This window comes from Sinocyclocheilus rhinocerous, unplaced genomic scaffold, assembly GCF_001515625.1.
Source record: "Sinocyclocheilus rhinocerous isolate Xijiao unplaced genomic scaffold, SAMN03320098_v1.1 scaffold897, whole genome shotgun sequence".
In the NCBI taxonomy this organism is placed as follows: Eukaryota; Metazoa; Chordata; class Actinopteri; order Cypriniformes; family Cyprinidae; genus Sinocyclocheilus; species Sinocyclocheilus rhinocerous.
Window position 1 is genome coordinate 392,339 of NW_015649224.1, and position 18,633 is coordinate 410,971.

General features: G+C 39.3%; 1 protein-coding gene across 1 annotated transcript; it reads left to right on the forward strand.

Annotated features, from left to right (window-relative positions):
- The first annotated feature begins 2,453 nt into the window (after positions 1 to 2,453).
- LOC107710337 (catenin beta-1-like) lies at positions 2,454 to 15,503 on the forward strand. The gene is made up of 16 exons (XM_016515086.1): positions 2,454 to 2,619; positions 9,742 to 9,791; positions 10,304 to 10,528; positions 10,667 to 10,920; positions 11,393 to 11,631; positions 11,815 to 12,016; positions 12,103 to 12,247; positions 12,335 to 12,438; positions 12,525 to 12,863; positions 12,963 to 13,121; positions 13,210 to 13,329; positions 13,446 to 13,596; positions 13,763 to 13,884; positions 13,969 to 14,029; positions 14,336 to 14,567; positions 14,656 to 15,503. Exons 2-15 carry the CDS (start codon positions 9,779 to 9,781, stop codon positions 14,539 to 14,541), a joined length of 2,340 nt encoding a protein of 779 aa, XP_016370572.1. The 5' UTR covers positions 2,454 to 2,619; positions 9,742 to 9,778; the 3' UTR covers positions 14,542 to 14,567; positions 14,656 to 15,503.
- Positions 15,504 to 18,633: the final 3,130 nt, after the last annotated feature.

Here is an 18,633-nt window from a genome sequence, read left to right on the forward strand (position 1 = left end):
TATAACACAGTATAGATTTACATTTAACATTTAAATTGTTGATTAGGTTTTTTAATCCTTTATTTAATCCAGCATTACTTTTATAATTGTACTGTAATGTTAAAATGGTTCATGCTAAAAATATATTTTTGTTTAATGCTAAAAAAAAGCAACAGATCCACTCCAGTATAAAATAAATAATCAAATATTTCCCTAAAATACTCAAAGCAAAATTGTGAGATGTAACAAAATCAATATATTTCTAAGATATTGTTTCTGTATCTGCCCATGAAGGTAGACGGATGGATTCTGTAGGCCACTGTGAATTTGGCAAGTCTGTACTAGGGAATGATGTGCTAGGGAAATAGGGAACAGGAGGAGGTTATTAAAATATGACTGTTTGAGTTTTGCTTGGCTACCTCACACCTGGTACTCGCAGCATGAACTGGAACTGAGGTGTACCTCTTACCAAAAGAAAAAAAACAGCTAAATAAAAAGAAAACGGGTAGCTTTCTCTTTGTTATTTTCTTGTCTTTTTTACTATAAAGCTGCATGTATTTTTATGATTTATATTCCATTAAGTAACAGAAACATAAGAATTTTTTTCTTTAAAAAAATAGTGGTAATGATTTTATTTTCAAACTAAAATGATTTTCACAATAATGCAATTACCAGACCTGTATATGTTCGAGTTATGTATTTTTAAGGAGAACAGGCCCATAATATAAGAGATGGTATCTGTTTTGGGAGCGGGTCATGAGGGTCGGCCTGATGAAAGGCATAAAGCACTCAAAGTTGTTAAGGGCACGCCCACCATTCAGAAGCACTTAGTGTGGCCACTCCTTAAAATGTGCATACACAATTACCATTTGATAGTGATATGGAAACACACACAAGCACGTACAAACACTAATGCTTTTAATTAATACACTGATGACATTTCCAGATGTTTTATTACACTGGCTTCAAGAATAATGTGCTAACACAAATTAAGTGTATGCATCTATAAAACAATGTGATCTCTAAATTGCATCCATCCTGAGGCATGTTATGTAAACAATAGCTACATGCTATTTATTATGTCTCTATCTACCTAGTAAACTGGTGTAACTGAGGAAACTTGCTGTTAAATGTGACTGTACATCACCTGTGGATAATTAATGTTTAACATTTATATTAAGAGAAATTGATGTTCACTTGTCAGAAGTGCTAAACACTTTTTTTTACCGGGTACTGACTGTTGAATAGTGACATGAATGAAGAGCGTACACACACACACACACACCTAACATCTGCAGAATACATAGTGATTAAACCTGCAGCCTTAATCGGCACTCTCAGTGTTAGACAGCTGCTGTTTAAGTCTGCAAGTCTCAGTTATCTGATTTAATATATTTGTTAATTTCTCATTTGGAGTCTATGTGTGTTCCTTATTGTATAATCATCATATTTTAGTCTGCCAGGTTTTAAACATGATATGTGAATTTCAGATGGACATGAATTTTATGTTTATCTTTGATTGTTAAAATAATAAAAACAAATTATTTACAGCATTTGTGCTTTCCTTTTATTTCTTATTTATTTATATTGTGCTGTTTTTAGATTGGATGTGAAGTGTTAAATGCCTTTGTAAACAGGAAATCACATTATTTGACTTAAAAACAAATTATGTACATCAGTTGTGCTTTCCTTTTATTTCTTATTCATTTATATTGTGCTGTAGTATTTAGGTTGGATGTGAAGTGTTAAATGCCTTGGTAAACAGGAAATCACATTATTTTACTTATAAGTAAAATCACATAAAGAAAAAAAAAGTTTCAAAGCAAAGAGCTAAATTTGCTAAAGTAAAAAGAATATTGTTATTTTCAAAACTGACTTATTAGTCCGGTTAAATTAAATAGCGAACACTCGCTATAAACCACAAGATATACAGTGATAGCTGTAGGTCTACTGCATGAGCAAAACTGTTACAGTGTTCAGTGCCCGTTTGGTCCTTATGATTACAAATATATATATTTAAAAGATAAAGCAGTATAAAAATGTTACAAGAAATTTAGTTATAACCAAAAAAAGGGTAAGAAACTGTGTAAGTTGAGTTAACCATCCTGCAGCATGAGCAGGGTTTCCTGTATCCCTAGTACAAATGTTACCTTTGTATAGCTGCTCCCGACATCCCATTCAAAACACCCACATTCCAACCTAATGGACGCACCTCGTCCTTCCTGTAGCGGCTATATTACTCCGCGCATACCACATTCCCGGTGCCGACTTAAAAACATCTAGACATCAGACGAGGCACTCGGAATAAAATAAAGTTTTTGTTGATTATCAATTGTCACTTTATACATATAATACTAACGCTTAGCTCTATGCTGGACTGAGCCGCTGCTGCGCCCTATTTTTTCGGGTGCGGTAGGATACATGAACTGCATTCCTCGTATAAGAGCTGCGTCGGAGCGACGCCATTTTAAGGTCTAGATTCACATCAGCGCGGAAGGTTTGCCGCACCGCTAAAGCCGGAGAACAGCTACCCGTCCGGGAATCTCACCGGCTGGCTTGGCTGTTTCATTCCCATTGGGATACCGACGCGTTGGTCAGGCTTTGCCGGCCAAACAAAGGGATTCGTCGTTTTAATTTCAGGTAAGCTTTAAAAATGCGGAATGATTAAATTCCTAAGTTAGTAGTTTGGAGATTTGAGCATCGGGAGGATCTTCCCAGGGTTTTCCATGGTAGACTTGAGGCTGGATCTACCTTCCGCGACCTGAGCATGTAAAACGCTTCGGTTAGGTTTTTGTTTTATACTAGTTTTCCTCTAAATTGCAGGTGTATGCACAACACACATTGACTCTTGTGTTTGTTTACGAGAGCTCCACAAACACTGGCTAATGTTAGCTAACGTTAGCATTCATTCAGTTCTATGGCTCGAGCGGCGAGCTAACAGCAAACCAGCAGATCTCAATCGATAAACTTAGAATACTGATACACATGATTTTACCAGGGACTCCCCGTGTTGTTTTCACACTAATATTCTAACGTTACCCTTGTTTTTGTATTAACCACATCGTGGTTTAGTTTTCTCAGCTTCAACAGTTTATGTCGTCAGACATACCTGGGAACTTTTATTTGTGTGTTTTGTCATTTACAAATAATAGTGAAAATTGAGCCGATTGATTATGGTCTGTAAGATTGCCAAATCAATCGAGTGAATGCGTGTCAGAAAGAAATGCACTCGTTTTATTAATAATTGAGAATGGAGGAAAATCTGTTTTTCCTTTTTTTTTTTGCGTAACTTTATGTACGTGTAGTAAACTTGGGGGAATAAAGAGTTCAACGTGAAGTTAGTAAGTCAATCTGAGGTTGTTCAAATAGTCTAAGTAGACACTTAAGGCTGGGTTGAAATGAGATATAATCTTTAAAAAGTCTTTCTTGATAAAAGTGTTGCTGGATGGGTTGTCAAGTCCATTTGGATTTGTCGGAAAAGGCAAGTTTTTGCTACACGAATTATCCTGGTTTAGACTCCTCATAGATCCAATGTGATGTTATAGTTGGTCAAATTTCTCTGTCACCCGATAGGCGGGTTTTTAAGTTAGTTTTTAAACGGAGTCGAAACATTTCAGAGTTCATTACTCTTCCTCGAAACAAAGGCCCTGATGGCTGAATTCCTGCGTGCTTTCAGGGGGGATCGGATTTCTCTGCTCCCAGAGCCTGGAACAGCTGTTTCACACACTTTAGTTAGATGTACCCACCTTGAGAGGCACGGCAGAGCTGACCTCAGATCAGCCGCCGTGCGCGTCTCCGCTGGAGGAAGTGTGGGAGGAGCTGAAATCCGACGGCAGCGTGCGCTCTGGAAACTGAAGAGGTCGAAACTTTTCCACGATTACGCGTTTGTGGTCGCATTTTTAGCGGCGAGCGTATCTCGGGTTTCGTACCTGTGCGGGAAATACCCGCAGTAGTCTGTTTAAAAACAACATCGGTTTTCTCATAAGACAGAAATGGTGGTTTTATGGAAGAACCCGTGAAAGTGATCCACTTTGGAACTTGATTAATTTGACTTGTTTACTGTGGATGTATTTACTATTACATTCACGCATGTAATATACGTATGTTTGCTTTTGTAAATCATATCAAATATTTTCAACAAAAGTTTGTTTAAAGAGATAGTTTGTTGTTTCAGACGTGTATGACTTTAGCAAAACATTCCCTTTGTTTGTTTTCACTGTATTGAAAAACATTAAATTTAGCTGAATGGTGACTTGTAGATGGATACAGATAGAAACGCCTTCTGCAGTTATGTCCTCGATGCCCAAGCTCTTTAAAGTAGGGATGGATACTGTGATTGGATAACAATATTTTTATCATAATTTTTTTTTCTCTTAAAGTGATTCCAATTATCTTTTCTCTTGTTGTAGTTATGGTACAGACATCCCTGTTTGCAGAATTAGACTCATTAAAACTTCACGGGTAATAGTTCTTTGTGTGAATGGGCCTAAAATGTCTTATTTTGTGTCATTATCAAATACTAAGATTTGGAGCAACATGAGTGTAAATGAATGCTAAAATTCTCTTAAAGGGGAAATCTTTTCAAAAGAGTCAGAGTACCACTTCTTGAATGTAAACAGCTTCACTTGCACCAGCCCTGTGCAGTAACATTTCGGCTTGTTAACAAGACACAGTGAATAAACCTTAAACGAGCCCATTAAGAGGGCTAATCAAATGGCCTTCCTTTACTTTGAAGGTTCAGTTTCCAAATCCGTCCCATAATCACACAGTGATTCGTCTGCATGTCCGCCTCCTGTGCGCCTGTATGGAATGCTGACTGGTGCCTCAAGGAAAACCCTTTGAGTTTGTGTCTGACTCCCTTCAGTGTTTATTGTCTGGTAAATTAATTCCAGGTCAGTCTCACCACTGTAGAGGACTACACATGCGTTTTGCATAAACTACCCCAGCTGCCTCTGTTTGCTCTCAAATCAGACCCTCTGCCTTTACATGCACCCTTAAAAAGCCTAATTTATTAACATTGGCACAGCTTCACAGCACTGTATTTCCCGCTAGCGGGACTTTCAGTGCAGGCCTGTATTTGAAGTGCTGTATCTTATGTCATGCAGACACACACAGGAAAGAAATGTCCAGTGCTGACTGCAGGATGTTATCATAAGCAAGGTTTCCTGTATGTGGAAGCAGCTCTTGATGTTTTATTTTGGAGGTCATGTCAAAATATTCTGTACAGTAGTGCTTTAGAATGCTGTATGGACCAAGGTGTGTTTTTTATTTTTTTTGGGTGACTGTGTGAAGGATGGCACTGTGATTCTGCAGCTTCATCATTGAAAGATGTTCTCACTCGGCCGTATGTTCTCAGACAGCCTGGATGCTCATCCAGCTGAGAACCAGCACTTAAAGGTGGTGTAAGCGATTTCTTGTAGCCAATGTTGACATTTTGAAATCACCAAAACAAACACGCCCCTACCCCAAAAGGGTCTCGCCCCTATTTTGATAGCTCCGCCCTACACATACGTACGCAACCCAGGCAACGATTCACAGTTCTGTGAAACAAAGCAAAACCAATGTTACACAGTTTCTACAGAGGACGCGAGTGGCACAGTGCGACAAAATTAGTGATCGATTGATATTTTATAACCGATACCAATTATTTGCATGTTTATGTGCCCGATAACCGATATGCAGAACCGATATTTATTTACTGTAATACTATGGAACTCCTAATCAGTGATGCTGTCGACACCATAGATATATATACATATCTATGGTCTACACTGGATACGGCACGACATGACAAATCCCCGACAGAAAACTGCAGCTGCGTTCTATTCATGACGTATTGACACAAATTTCAAATGATTTTCAACGGTCGCTTTGTCGCATCCGGTGTATGTAACAGACTTTAGCTGTTGTGGCGCAGACACGGTGTTACTCGCCTATCAAGAAGAAACAAAGCAACCTCGGCGTCCGATCGCAGGCCTTCCGTTCCTTAAGTTCTCTCCAGCGCTGGAAAGCTGATCCGATATTTACACGGGTCCTAATTCTTGCCTTATTGCCTTAAGCCTTTTGTTCCGCAGACGTTTTCCCCTCTTGTTTTTTATCCGCCATCTCTATCTTACTGTTGCTCGGCTCAGCTAATGTCCGTCCTGTGCTCTGAACCCTCTTTCCTCCACATCATGAGTAGACACGCCCCTTACTGCTGATTGGCTACAAGTTTGTTTTGCTAGTCGACCCGAATCAGTTTTCTAAAGCTTTTTTGAAAAATCGCTTACCCCACCTTTAACCTACTTGCAGAGGGTTGCTTTTTAGCACAAGAGCTCTGGAGTGCATGTGACTTGAGCCGTGTTCTGATTCACACAGTCTCTGCACCCATGACTGTGGGAAATCTGTAGAAGTTCAATTCACTTGACAAATGTTAATTTGGAATAACCTGCAACATCCTCAAATTTCAGATTTTTGTTTTTAAATTCTATTAGTTTTCTTTACACGTTTATTCAGTACTTCAGTGAATTTGTTAATGCTTTCAGTTGCCAATACATGTGTAGTACCTTCTGATTTTATATATTTTACAATGTTTAAAAATGTTTTGCAGTTCTTTACCAAAAAAGTCAGCATATTTCAGAATATACTTGTGTAAATGATTATAAATGTATTAATTGAGTTTTAAAATATAACGTACCCAATACAATTCAGTGAATTTAAGTTTGTGATAACTGACTCCTAAATTTAGTGATTAAAAACAGGCTGGAATATTTAAGTTTTTTTTTTTTTATGGTCATAATAATGTTCTAGCTTTTTAACATTTAACTGGTTTACAAATTATCCTTTCGCTTTGTTATTGATGTGCACTTGCTCCCAAATGCCACTGTGTGTGTATATGTTCTTAGTGGTCAGCCGATATGCTATCCGATATTTAGGGTTGTTAACTATCGGCATTGACCATGCCAGGAGGACTTTTATTTTAACAGCGCTGAGCTTGTATGGTGCTCACATTCTGTCTTTGTTAGTTTAATGTCTCTGTTTAACAGTTCTGTATAAGTTATTATTAGAAATGTTAAGGCAAACATATATGAAAATATTATAGCGCTTGCTTTTCAATTAGTAATAGAAAAGCAAATGTTATAACTCATCTACCATCAGTATTTAGCAAATATGCACTTATATCATTTAAACAAGACCTTGAAAATCTAAAACATTTTAATTTCACAAACCTTAAAGGATATCTGCATTGGTTATCCAAAAATCCATATTGGTCGAGCACTAGTTTTTAGTGGTAAATATATGAACTATGTTCATAATTGTAAACATCTTGTACTGATCTTCTTTGCCACATGATGCTCTTCCTTTCCACGGCACCAAATCAATGCTTAGGATGTTTGTTTGCGGTCGGGTTAACCACATTGATGTTGCTGAATGTGTAGTTTAGTTGGAAATGAGCCTTTCTGTTTCTCTCCATGTTGTTGCAGTACTTTACATTTAACCCCAATATCGTGACGCATATCGGGTCTTTTGAGGCTTGTAGGATGTGAGCTGATGTTCTCCGCTGCAGCAGGAAGCCAGATTTTGTCAGCGTTTCCGTTTCCAAGGGTTGTCCGCTTTCTAGATGTTGTTCTGTGAAAATGTCCCCTCAAGTCAGTAAGCCTACTAATTAACCTGTTTCTACAGAAGAGTTTAATCTGATGCTGATTTATACCAGAAGATGTTGATTTAGACAGCTTTTATTAGTTTCTTTGAGCCAAGGAGGGCTGTTAGACTCATTTAATTGATTTAATTGCTGCTTGGCGTGCTGAAGGCCCATGCAGGAAGGAAGACTGGTCCTGAAGCAGAGATGAGAGGTTTCCTATGGAAATAAAAATCGACCACTCTGAATTGAGGCCAGCGTGAGGAAACTTATTTCACATTCTAAATGCTTGGCAGCTTTTGTTTTGTGACTTTTATTATTCACGCTTCTAAATGTGTCCTTTACCCCATGAACTGGCATCACTAGCCTCAGGCTCACATCTTTAGGTTTCAGCGCCATAGAGAAACATTGGAAGATCCGAAGCTCGCATCGGTTTAATGGTGTTTATGCTACAAAAATGGAAAAACGATGTGCCTAGGGCACTTGTAACACTAATTCCAGTTATCCTGAGAGAGGGTAGGCAATGTAATTTCTTTTATTCCATTTCCTATACGTTAAAGTTAGTGAGTCCATGCTAACGTACAAACCTAAATAGCGAACTGTTCTCACGTCATGTACCATGCAGTGAAAGTCAAAAACACACAAACGAAGGTCTATATTGGAGTCCCTCTCCATATTAATCTGGTTAATTGTAAATTAATTTAATCTTACTCTGAGGTATGTGAACGGTGTTGATCCAGGATGTTGTCATTTCGATTGTGACGACCATAACATAATTCTCCAGTTTGCATTGTGATCTGTATTTTTACATATTTACATTTACATTTAGTCATTTAGCAGACACTTTTATCCAAAGCGACTTACAAATGAGGACAATAAAAACAGTCAAAACTAACATATATATATATATATATATATGTATGTGTGTATATATATGTATATTATACACGCATATTATACACACAAAGAAAAACAAGTAGATATAATATAAAAAATAGGAAGCTAGTGTTTGTTTTGTTTTTTTAAGAAAAAGATAAATATGGATAAAGTAGAATTAAAATCGAATAGAAAGTGCTAGACTTAGAGGGTCAAAAATGAATGCATATTACATATAAATACATATTTATTTTAATATCTTTTATATATCACTCCATGGCATATTTAAGTCTAAATTGAAGGTCCATCTGTGTCCCAAAGGTATCAGAAACACCTCGGAAGAAGGAACTGACAACTGTCATTGTAAGACAGTGAGTAACTCTGTTTGTTTGTCCGAGTGAGCTACAGTATCTAAGGGGGGCGGGGCTTACCGATAGGTCAATTGGTGGTTTAGTATCTACTTTTTCCTCATTCACTTTTGCTATCATTCATTTCCTTTGTGTGTGACTCTACATGATGGGGTATGTTCATTGTTTTTCAGTAGCTTGCTAATTACATTTATCGGTTTCTGTAGTGATCTAAACCCCCCACCCCCTGAATATATTGTTGAGTGGAAGTTTTCAGCTTGAGTCACCTATAATTTATGCCTGGTTAATTATAACTTAAAACTGACAGTTTGGGTACACATTTTATTGTAAAACTTGAAACTTTTCTGAAACTCTTGAGGCTTGTTTTATTTTACTTGGAATATCCCATTATCCTAGAATAATGTCTGCAACATGTAATCGAATTTGCTGCCTTAATAGTGAAACAAGTAAATCTGATTTCATGAAGTTAAGATCCTAATAAGCAACTTAAGGTCAGTGTGGGTTTCATGTCCTCGGGCTGTTTATTATCACAAAATTTGTGGTGCTTGATGCTGTATTGTTCTCATCAGCTAGGATGAATGAAGCTGACTAACCCCCTCAGCATGTTTTTACTGGCATTGCCAAGATGACTCACCATCCCGTCTCCCTCTCTCTACTTCTCGCGTGACACCCTGCAGACTAAATGAGGGGAGTTTCCCACAGTTAACACTACCTTTAGGGTCTGTAATGTAGATTAAAGCCTGTTGCTCGCTTGTAAAACGGCTGGTGTCTGAGGGGGAGTAGCCAAATGTTACTACTAGTTTGTAAAATGGACCTCCTTGACCTTCCTATGCTTGACTGATTTTGTTATGTGGTTTTCTTTTTGTCCTGATCAGCTTTTTAAAAATTCTTTCTCTACAGATTTGGAAGTCGCTCAGGCTGAGGGATTGACGCAACGATGGCAACCCAGTGTAAGTATTTGTCCAAGTTAACCTGTCAGATTATCAGCATGTTTGTCCAATGCCTGTGCTCCTTGACGCAGACACAAACACAGATGAGCTGATAAAGAACAGGTTTATTTACTGAATGATTTCGGTTAACCCTCAGAGACCCACAATATCAAAAGGCCACACAACATGGTTGCTATCTAATACCACAGCTAACTCTTTGGATCAGATTTAGCATTTGACTGCAGAATTCAAATAGGGTTTTACAATTCTTAATTGGAAGACTTTTTTTCCATGAATATAGCCTTTGCTGATTCGGCAATAAAAAATGGCCAAGGAAAAATTATTTTGGGCAATGCTTTTAAAGAGGTCACTGTAGCTGCAGGCTTTGAAATATGCAATATCTTCCACTTAACTGCATGTTCAGTGAGGTATAGGAATATTACACGATCATGAAACTTTAGAGTAGATCCAAAAATTTCTGTCTGGAGGAACATTAAAATGACTGTCTGACTTTGATGTCTTATTTCCTGTAGCTGACCTTATGGAGCTTGATATGGCCATGGAGCAGGATCGTAAAGTTGCTGTCAGTCACTGGCAGCAGCAGTCCTACCTGGATTCAGGTATTCACTCTGGGGCCACCACAACAGCGCCATCTCTGTCAGGCAAAGGCAACCCTGAAGAGGAGGATCTGGACAACCAGGTGCTGTATGAGTGGGAGCAGGGCTTCAACCAGCCCTTCACACCTGAGCAGGTGGCAGGTATGTGGCTGTATTTGCTTCCAACACGCGATGATGCTTGTATTAGGAAAAAGTGAAAGCCCTTCTAACTGGATATTTTCAGTTTTGCCGTTTTCCTGCCTGCTTCCTGTCTGGCTAATCACAAACTTCCTCTCTTAGACCTGGACGGGCAGTACGCCATGACCCGTGCACAGCGTGTCCGTGCTGCCATGTTTCCTGAGACACTCGATGAGGGCATGCAGGTCACTTCTACCCAGTTTGACTCTGCACACCCCACCAATGTGCAGAGGCTGGCCGAGCCTTCTCAAATGCTCAAACATGCCGTTGTCAATCTCATTAACTACCAGGATGATGCTGAACTGGCCACCAGAGCCATCCCTGAGCTCACCAAACTTCTCAACGATGAGGACCAGGTTAGAAACGTCCCAATACTTCATGCTTATTCTCTAAAGATGTTGTTAAGCCATCAAATTTGCAATTTCCTTTGACAAGACGTGCATTCCTGCTTCAGGGAACATTTGCAGCTGAAGCTAAAAATGGAAAGTAAACAGCCTTCATTTTAAGATTATTTTTAGCCATATAGTGACCTACAATTTGAAGCAGTGACAATGCTGCTGTCTGAATCACCTTAAGTTTTGATTTTGGATGTTGTCATTTGCACAAGCTAGCGGTTTCCTGTTGGCAGATCTGAGATTGGTAGAGAAAGTCACTAGTTTGAAGAGACCCTTGAAAGATTTCTGCATTTGACAAGCAAATTAGTCATTTAACAGATTTCTCTGGTTGATCAGTCTCTGCATTTTGCACTGCTAAATGACCAGAAGCCAAATTCCAGCAATTTTAAATCTGCTCCATCTCACTTCCCCCTTATTCACTCTTCCTGTCCAGGTGGTGGTGAACAAAGCCGCAGTGATGGTGCACCAGCTGTCCAAGAAAGAGGCTTCTCGCCACGCCATCATGCGCTCTCCCCAGATGGTGTCGGCCATCGTGAGGACCATGCAGAACACCAGTGATATAGAGACGGCCCGTTGTACTGCCGGCACCTTACACAACCTGTCCCACCACAGAGAGGGCCTTCTTGCCATCTTTAAGTCAGGAGGAATCCCTGCCCTGGTCAAGATGCTGGGGTAAGGGCCCTTTAGTATTAGTGTTGCATGGAAACGCCTGGGAAGCTGGTGACCCGAAACACAAATGCTTTAGTCTTGAATTAATGAAATTTAACATGTGAAACTGAAGATTTTATGCTTCATTTCTTGTACCTTCTTGTACTAGTTCTCCACTAAATGGACCTTACATGATTTTGTTTCCAGGTCCCACGTTGATAGTGTGCTGTTCTATGCCATCACCACCCTTCACAACCTCCTGCTCCATCAGGAAGGTGCTAAAATGGCTGTTCGTCTAGCTGGAGGACTTCAGAAGATGGTGGCCCTGCTCAACAAAACCAATGTCAAATTCCTTGCCATCACCACAGACTGCTTACAGATCCTGGCATATGGCAACCAGGAGAGCAAGGTACATACTGCACTGGTCTTGCTATTTGGGGGGGGAAATATACTAGATGTACTCATGTTAATTTGTCTCAACTCTTGCCACCACAGTTGATCATCCTGGCCAGTGGAGGACCTCAGGCTCTGGTCAACATCATGAGAACATACACGTATGAGAAACTGCTCTGGACCACAAGTCGTGTGCTTAAGGTGTTATCTGTCTGCTCCAGCAACAAACCTGCCATCGTTGAGGCTGGTACGTACTTGCCTGCTTGTATCAAATAAGTGTGCGTTCATGTATGTTATGTCAGTGTCTCATCTTCTGTTCCCTTGTGCTTTTCAGGTGGCATGCAGGCTCTTGGCCTTCACTTGACAGATCCCAGCCAGCGTCTGGTTCAAAACTGCCTCTGGACTCTTAGAAACTTGTCAGATGCCGCCACCAAGCAGGTAAATTCATGCAAACCATCAATGGTTTGGTTTGTTGTCATGGGTATTTAAACAACTTTTATTAAATTAACTTTTTTCCATTGTAGGAAGGGATGGAAGGACTTCTTGGCACTCTGGTTCAGCTTCTTGCTTCAGATGACATCAATGTGGTCACCTGCGCTGCTGGCATACTATCTAACCTCACGTGTAACAACTACAAGAACAAGATGATGGTTTGCCAAGTGGGTGGAATTGAGGCCCTGGTCCGTACTGTTCTCAGAGCTGGTGACAGAGAGGACATCACCGAGCCTGCTGTTTGCGCACTACGCCATCTAACATCCAGACACCAAGATGCTGAGATGGCCCAGAATGCAGTGCGTCTGCACTACGGCCTGCCTGTAGTGGTCAAACTGCTGCACCCACCCTCACACTGGCCGTTAATTAAGGTACGTTGCCAGATAGTGGCCAGGTTTTTTTTTTTTTTTTTGCACATGATCTTTTGAAATATTGCACATTCTAACAAGAGTCTTTCCACGTCCTTCTAGGCCACGGTCGGTCTGATCCGTAATCTGGCGCTATGCCCAGCCAATCACGCGCCGCTCCGTGAGCAGGGTGCAATTCCCCGGTTGGTCCAATTGCTGGTGAGGGCACACCAGGACACCCAGAGGCGCACTTCAATGGGTGGCACACAGCAACAGTTTGTGGTGAGTTAAGTTTGGTTTTTGGTTTGGCATTTTCTGTGCTTGTGGAAAATTAAATGTTTGACACTAATTGTCTGATTGTAATTTTCAGGAGGGAGTTCGTATGGAGGAGATCGTGGAAGGCTGCACTGGAGCACTTCACATCCTGGCCAGAGACGTACACAACAGAATCGTCATCAGGGGGCTCAACACCATCCCCTTATTCGTACAAGTATGACTTACGTGCTGATTGCCTACATTCACGCATTCTACATGAAAGATGGCTGCCATCTTTAGTCTCAAACCTTGTGATTTTGAGTTTTGTAAAGTGTTTCTCTTGCTCTATAGCTGCTGTATTCTCCTATTGAGAATATCCAGCGGGTAGCAGCAGGAGTGTTGTGCGAGCTGGCTCAGGATAAAGAGTCAGCAGAGGCCATTGAGGCAGAAGGAGCCACGGCTCCTCTCACAGAGCTGCTGCACTCCAGGAACGAGGGAGTGGGTGAGTGACTGCCCCCTGTTGACAGATACCATACAGCATTATAACAAATAAAAATTCTCTTAATATCAGTGGGCAAAATCTGTCTGTTTCTTTCTTGATGTGGATTGTGTTACCAGCTAAAGAGTGGATCTTGACACTCATATCTTACGTACTTCTCTCTATATAGCCACATACGCTGCAGCAGTGCTGTTCCGCATGTCCGAGGATAAGCCTCAGGACTACAAGAAGCGTCTTTCCGTGGAACTTACCAGCTCTCTTTTCAGAACGGAGCCCATGGCCTGGAATGAGGTACAAACATTTGTCTGCTCTCAGATGAAGGCTATTAATGTACTATGAATCCACTTTCATAAACCAGAAATGTGTTTGTCTTAGACTGGTGACTTGGGCCTTGATATTGGTGCTCCGGGAGAGCCTCTTGGATACAGACCAGATGGTAATGCATTTCATTTATTTGTAAACTAACTTTTAATTTCTTATTTAATCATTTATTAAATTTATAAATTTGTTTAAACATTTAAACATTTATTTAAAATTTTTTTAACTATTTATGTCTATTTAAATTATTTTAAATGTTTTATTCAAACTTTTTTTGATTTGTTTGAACTAATTTTATTCATATTTTTATAATTTTATGAAATGTTTCAAGTTTAATCAATTATTTAAAGTATTTTATAAAGTATAAATGTTGTCTTTAAACATTTATTTAAATGATACAATTGACTTCTCATATCCCTTTCAGACCCCAGCTATCGTTCTTTCCACTCTGGCTATGGCCAGGATGGTCTGGGCATGGATGGCATGCTGGAGCATGAGATGGGAGGCCACCATCCTGGAGCAGAGTACCCAGTAGAGGGACTGCCAGACTTGGGCCACGCTCAGGACCTAATGGATGGTCTGCCCCCTACAGACTCCAATCAGCTGGCCTGGTTTGACACGGACCTCTAAACACTCACGGTCTACAAGTATTGAAGGTGAGATGAGTTAAAAAAAAAAAAAACTTGTATTCACTGCATTCTGCTTAAGTTTCAAAATGAACAATGTATTTCTGTCTCTCCACAGCTGTATGTTGAATGAATCTGCAATTGTGATTTGAAGAGTCGTGGAAGGTTTGCCAGAGGGTGGGCTAGTGTTTCAGAAAGTGCCTGACACACAACACACACTTGTCGCAGATGAAAGGGAGTCTAACAGGGAAATGGTGGATATCAGTCTCCTTTATTGCTACGACCCCCTTTTTTTTGTTTTTGCCCTGGATGGAAAAAATGCAAGTATGGAGGGATTGTGACGCAGATGCTGACGAGTGCACATGAAAAGGATCTTTTAAGATGGAACTATTTTAACTTTTTTATTTTGTTTCCTTTTCCTTAAATCAGCATTTTCATGGTACTGACCCTAGCTTGGTTTTAAAACTTTTGTATTCCATATATTTTTGTTCCTTTTTTTTTTTTTTTCTCTTTTTTTATGTGTTCTGTAGTGTTAAGTTGTAGTGGACTTGCCTCATTGGTTTCTGGATCTTTATCATGTGCTAGTGTACAACACTAATCTCGGTTCCTATGTAATCTGACTGAAAGTGTAACAATGTGTAGCTTTTTATATGATCATTTAAAATGGTGGTTGTTGGGAGTACAAAAAATTATATGCATTCTTACAAAATGCTTAAAGTTAAGCTAGGAGAAGCAGTTTTCAATGTCACTATTGTTCCAAAAAGGGTGTGGATGCAGCAAGGGTGGGTGGGGGTAGATGGGGTTTATGAGGTATACACAGAGACAGAAATCTTTTCTATGCTATCTGGAGGTAGTCTCTATTGAAGCAACGTCATTGTTTGTTAGCCTGTGCCGCTTCTTTTGGGAACATGGATAATGACATGGCTAATCAATAAAATACTTTTATTCCACTTGTGTTTGTGTGATACCTAAATATAAAAGGCAATTTTTTTTTTTTATTATATAAGAGCAAACAATTTTTGCATTATTTGGCACTTTTCACCCTTTCTCTGTTATTACCTTAAAGGAATGGTTCTTCCTAAAATGAAAATTTACTCCCCTTCAGGCCATCCGAGATGTAGATGAGTTTGTTTCTTCATTGGTACAGATTTGGAGAAATTGACATCACTTGCTCCCCAGTGGATCCTCTGCAGTGAATGGGTGCCGTCAGAATGAGAGTCCAAACAGCTGATAAAATCATCACAGTAATCAACACGACTCCAGTCATTAACATCCTGTGAAGAGAAATGTTGTGTTTGTAGGAAACAAATCAATCATAAAGATGTTTTTAACCAAACTTGCTTCTGGCTAAAATATGAGTTCCCTATCCATAATCTTGCTTTCTCTAGTGGAAAAACTCATCTTGTCTGAATCAGGAGAGACATCTGCACAGATCAAGTACCACGGCATGGACTTTTTAACTGGAAGAACGTTGTTATAAACTATGAAGTAGTATTTTGGCCAGAAGCAAAGGTTTAAAATTAAAACCCTATAATTTTGTTTCTTGCAAACATGCAGCTTTTCACTTTACAAGATATTAATTGATGGACTATAGTCCTGTGGATTATTGTGATGTTTTATCTGTTTGGACTCACATTCTGACGGCACCCATTCACTGCAGAGGATCCATTGGCGAACAAGTGATGTAATGCTAAATTTTTTCCAATAAAGAAACAAACTCCTCTACATCATGAATGGCCTGAGGTTGAGGATGAGTAAATTTTCAGCAGTTTTTTAATCCATAAAGTTCAATCTATTAAGTACAATATATTACTATGTGCAGTTATAAGATGCCTATAAACTTTATTGCGTTTAACTGCGTCAGAGTTTCCATTTTCTGCTGCCTGCCATTCATTTCCACTTTTCTGGGGGCCAATAACATCTTTATGTCTTTGTGAAATCAAAGTTGAATATTCATTATCAGTAAATCAGCCTTGGAGGGGTGGAGATGATTTCCGTTCTCTTATCTGAATGTGTGGGGACGAGGGCAGGCAATGAAATCTGCACTTGTGCATGCATATGGGTTTGTTAGCTACCCCCTTTTTTCTAAATCGGGTCCATATGAGCCTCGGATCAGAGAGAGCGTGTTTATCTTAACGGATGTCTTGAGCTTGGCTGATTCAAGTCAGTAGGATTTAATTAACTTAAACCGCAGCAGTTCTGATATGATGCATTAATCTCATGTTTGATGTGCTTTTTAATTGATTTGTTGAAGTTGCATGTCTTTTGCCCCTTATAGAGTTACCATTTTATAGATTACATGTTTACAGGAAAGTGTACATCATTTTATATCTGAGGTTATCTTTAAGGTTCTTCGCATATTTTTTGTTTGCTTGAATCTATATCCGTACAAACTTTGATTGGTTTACCATTAAATGAGCTGTAATGCATCAGCATTTTAACTTGTGCTCTGGAAGTTTTATGAACGTCTCCATTTTCTGCCTCTTCACCTCTTTTTCTGTTGGGAGAGGAATTTCACTGAGGCCTTGCCAAACAGCGGCTGTAGTTTGAAGTGTTGCCAGAGTGCTTTGTGCTGAGCAGCCCTCACCCTCACCGCCTCCACAAAAAAACACACTCATCCCCCTCTTCAGATAGAAAAAGAGAGGGGGATGGATTTGCCCAGTTTGGACAGGGGGCAGGGAAACATGTCTATACAATGGACTTACATGAGCCTGGAAAGTACAGGACTCAAAGACGCAAAAGATCCTGACCTATGTATGTGTTTTATTCAACATTAGTCACTAGGGGTTCATTAAAAAAAAATTTGATTTCAACTTTGTTCATGATTTAATAATCGCCACATTATAAATGTCTTGGAAACTTTTTGTTTGTTTTTTACATATTCTCAGTTGTGGCGTCACTTCCACCGCATCCAACATTTTTTGCCCCTAATAAAGTTTTATAAATATATTATTGTTTTAGTGTACTTGAGGGTGACAATAGTGTCAACAGTGTTAAAAACCTGAGATAAAATATGAGACCTGATATGTGAAGAAAAATTTATAAACACTACCATTCAAATGTTTGGGGCCAGTAAGATGGTTTTGAAAGAGTCTCTTATGTCCACCAAGACTGCATTTATTTTATTAAATACAGTAAAAACAGTAATATTATCACAAATATATTATTATTATAAATGTCTGAATAAAAGTATTAGTTTCTTTCAAACGAACAGAATCCTGCTGCCTTTTGAACAGTGGTGTAAATATCACTTGAGAACCAAACATTTTTTTATTTTGTGTCATTTCTAATCAAACTTTGTATTTAGAGCACAAAAATGCTAGCAATAAAATTAACCGAACAAGACAAAGTAGTCAGCCCTTTCATTCGAGAAATGTTTGTTACTGTTATTTGCATCAAACAATGCTATCAAACTAATAATGTGGGGGAAATGTAAAGAAAGGAAAAAAAGACAGAATTTCCCTGTGATGCATGTATTTATGTCCACTATTGCACAATTAATGTAATGGACAAATTAAAAGTGTTTGATGGAGTATTAAGTCCACGTGGCAAAACCCATAGGCTAGACGCTCAAATAGAAATGCACAAAAAGTTACACGCGAATGTAACACTTTCTTAGAAGTCACATCGTCAGATCCAAGAAAGGAAGGTAAGACAGAATACGGGAGATTTTCGGCTGCCCTGGAGAGAGAGACAGACAGCCCAAAAACTCTCTGACCTTCCCTCCCACATATTCCCTTACCTCGAGGCAACACACCTGTGTGGACGTCTGTGTGTTTGAGAGAGACAGACCGTGAGATCAAAGCTCATAGACGGATCATGATCTAATGTCTGTCAGTCCCTGCGCTGTGAAGACGGCAAGTGTCAAGGTAGACAATAGTTTACTGCAGTTCATGTTTCTTTCTCTGGAGCCATATGAGGCGTGAGAGGAACGTCGATAGAGTATTATTGTAGAGTCAAATAGCCTTTAAAACAACACAAACGTGAACTGTAACTCGAATTGTTTTATTTATTAGCAGTGTTTGCGTTAACGGTCGATGCCGTTAAAGCCATTTCAATAAATGGCTCTTTACGCTTCGCGAAAAAAATGACTCTT

Excerpts from the sequence above, each read along its gene's own strand:
- LOC107710337 (XM_016515086.1), top strand. Across the intron at positions 12,017-12,102 it reads ATGGCAACCAGGAGAGCAAG|TTGATCATCCTGGCCAGTGG; the intron begins GTACATACTGCA and ends TTGCCACCACAG. Across the intron at positions 13,885-13,968 it reads AGCCCATGGCCTGGAATGAG|ACTGGTGACTTGGGCCTTGA; the intron begins GTACAAACATTT and ends TGTTTGTCTTAG.